This window comes from Trypanosoma theileri (assembly GCF_002087225.1).
Source record: "Trypanosoma theileri isolate Edinburgh chromosome Unknown TM35_Tth_36_V1, whole genome shotgun sequence".
Classification (NCBI taxonomy): domain Eukaryota; phylum Euglenozoa; class Kinetoplastea; order Trypanosomatida; family Trypanosomatidae; genus Trypanosoma; species Trypanosoma theileri.
In genome coordinates, this window is record NW_021639878.1 from 156458 (window position 1) to 159862 (window position 3405).

The 3405-nt window shown below is 40.3% G+C and overlaps 1 protein-coding gene across 1 annotated transcript; it reads left to right on the forward strand.

The window, feature by feature from the left end:
- Positions 1-98: 98 nt before the first annotated feature.
- On the forward strand, positions 99-3044 carry TM35_000361580 (uncharacterized protein; the record flags this gene model as incomplete). The annotated part of the gene is made up of 1 exon (XM_029029343.1): positions 99-3044. The coding sequence occupies one exon, from the start codon at positions 99-101 to the stop codon at positions 3042-3044; it is 2946 nt and encodes a 981-aa protein (XP_028879364.1).
- Between the last annotated feature and the right edge of the window lie 361 nt (positions 3045-3405).

Here is a 3405-nt window from a genome sequence, read left to right on the forward strand (position 1 = left end):
AAAAAAAAAACAAAAAAGAAAACTCACTTACACTCACTCACACACAAAAGAAGAAAAAACAAAAACAACAATCTTCACATTGTATTTACTGTACGGATATGCCACCACAGGTTTCACAGGATTTCCTTGAAGATGCTCTCGCCACGTGGGAGCGTTTACGACGATGGACGGATCTCAACACCTACTTAACAGCCCTACGCAGTCAACCATTTCACCGACCCCAACAAATGGAGAGAGAACCCTATTCCATGCGAGTTGCCCGTCGTGTGAATGAAGTTGTGGATCGTCTCTCTGCCCATTCAGACACGGTGTTGGAGAAGGACGTCACTCCACGTGGGGCATTATTGGCACTCGCCGCAGATGTACGGTTGTGTTTGATTCCACTCCCTAATGTCAGTAGTTATGATGCCGATCCGGATATATCAACAGGACAACAGACATTCATCACTTCTTCTTCTTCTTCCTCTTCCTATTCCGTTATGAATACTAATACTATTCCTACTAATACTATTAATACTACTACTACTACTACTACTAATTCTACTGATACGACGATGAATGATGATTCTATTGGTAATAATGGTGTTGGTGTGGATACCTGGGAAGCATCTGTGCAACACCGCGATGTCTCTGGCGTCACCGTGATGGAAGGTCTTCACATCCTCACATGCCCTGGTGTGCAACTGCGCATAGATGCCAATGTGGCCAGACTCCGACAACGTGTTCGTGGGGAAATGAACGGCGGCTCCGAGTGGGTCTCACATACACACACATCCACAGAATTACACGCATTGCGAGCCACTGCCTTATTATTAGATGACTTCACCGCTTTATATGAACGAGTACTCTCTACCTTTGCCTGTGTACGTGTGATGGGTTCCTCACATGTCCCTGTAGCGTTATTGCCGGTTTTACATCAACTCTATTGTGAATTAGGCACGTGGGTGTTGGAAGCAGAGACCGCAACGGCGACAACAATAGGCGCACGTGTCCAATCGTTTGAACCGAAGAAATTAAAAGTAATGATGCGACGTCCAAACAGAGAAGCCTCATGGGGATTGCGATTTAATCAACAAGGAAAACTCATTGGGGTGAGTGCCATGGTACGATCCGCCTCTGTGGCTGGAGAGAGATTACATAAAGCCGTGCAGGCCACAAAAGGGGGTGTGATGATAAGACGATATAATATGAAATCAGTGGATTTTACAAAATTTAACGCTGCAGAGGCGGCAAGATACTTTGAACAGTTATCACCAAAACAAACAAGAGTTTATTTGGTACTGAAGGCTGAGGGCAGTACAAAGCGGCGTGTGGAACAATTAGCCTTCTTTACAACAACAACAACTTCATCATCATCATCATCATTACAAATGTTGCCATTAGGGGAAAAGCAGAATAAGGAAGAGAAAGGTAAAGGGAAGAAAGGTGGTAATCGTGTGGAAAGTAAAGTAGATGAGGAACAGAAGAAAGAAGAAGAAGAAGAAGTATCTCAAGAGAAGATAATGCTTCAAAAGCAAAAACAAGAGAAATTACCACGTGCTACTTTGGTTCTTTATCGAGATGACTATAATGTTTCTTGGGATATGGCGGTTACTCGAGATTTGGTGATTGTAAATGTTCCCGCAGGTGTTCTCTCACAAGAGGCACAGACATTCTTTAAAACTCATCCCAGACAAATACGTATTAACGCTATTAACGGTGTAGAAGTGACAAATGCGGTACAAGTGGAAGCCTTAAGTTCTATTGTAAACACCATTGTGTTGGATGTGTACTGTTGTGAGACTCCTTCTCTAATGGAAAAGGAAAGTGAAGGAAAAGAAACTAAGAACAACACGACTACATCATCGTCATCATCGTCTGGGCGACGATCGAAAACTTCAGTTTCTGCTCATCAGAACTCCACTGGAACTTCACGTAGTGTAAAGACACGAAGTCGACAAAAGGAAGAATCTGCACAGAAGACACAACGTAAACGGGTTACTGATGATAATAATAATAATAATAATAATAATAATAATAATAATAATAATAATAGTAGTAGTAGTAGGAAAGAAGTATTAGAGGATAATATCTTGGAAGATCCCTTAAAGTTGAATTCCCATACAGTGACAACACCACCTACTACCTCTGCATCATTATTATCATCATCCAATACATCTGTAGGAAAGAAAGTTCGTAGTGAAACGAAGTTGAAAAATTCAACATCTTCTTCAAAGTTGAATGATATCATGGATACAACTCTTTCTACAGCTACTGAAGGTACGGAATACAAGTTGTCGGATGATGTCCTTGCGGCTCTTAAAGAGAGTCCCATCTTGCCGATATCTACCATGCGATCAAGTGCAGAGTCTTTATTGAATGGATCTAAACAGTCAGAAGAGAACACCGTACATGATGGTAATAGTAATAGTAATATTACTAATACTAATACTACTATTGCAAATAAGCGTGAGAATAGGAAATCAATAGAAGAGAAAGAGGAAATGATGAATATATCTCCAAAGGCAGAGGCACCTGTATATGGATGGGATAGTCCTACACCCTCTCTGGATGCTGATAATATGGATGAACCCGTAGTGAATATGAATACATCTACATTAGCCACCACACGAGATCCAGAGTGGGAGAAGCTTCACTCTTCAGAAACTACAAATTCTATTCTTAATCCCACTACTAATACTAGTACAAATACTGATATTACTTCTGATGATGTTGTGGATACTCCGCTGATATTTCCAAACGATGTGACATTAGATCTTCTCACATTAGATGAGATGGTACTTCGACGTCAGTCTGCTGAGAAGAAGTGGGGACTCGCGTTGGAGACAACAGGAGGGGATTCTACTAAAATGATTCGCGTGGTTGGATTACCAACAATGAATGCCCAATTACAACGACACCCATTCTACAAACTCTTTCATACCAATAAGGATAATTGGCGTATCGTGAGTGTGAATGGCACTCCAGCGTCAAAACTACCGGAGGTGATTGAGATTATGAAGCACACATTGAAAATGCAAATTAAGTTTCAGAGGAGATGGTGATGGTGATAGTGACGATTCTGCTGAAGAGAAGGAAGAAGAAGAAGAAGAAGAAGGAAAAAAGAAAAAGAGAGAAGAAAAGAAGAAAAAACAAGAAAAGAGAACCTGAAGATGAAGAATAAAAGGAAGAACGAAAGAAAAAAAAGGAAAGTGAAAAAGAGAAAGATTTGCAGTGATTTGTACACCACTAGCTGCTGGTGTGAGAAGGATACACACACACATACACATGTATTTGTAGGAATGCTGTATATATATATATATATATATACGTACCTTCTAGTCAAAGGGGATAATGTACTTTGCTCTTGGAAAGGGGTGTTTGTGTTTCCTATTTATTATTATTATTATTATTATTATTATTATT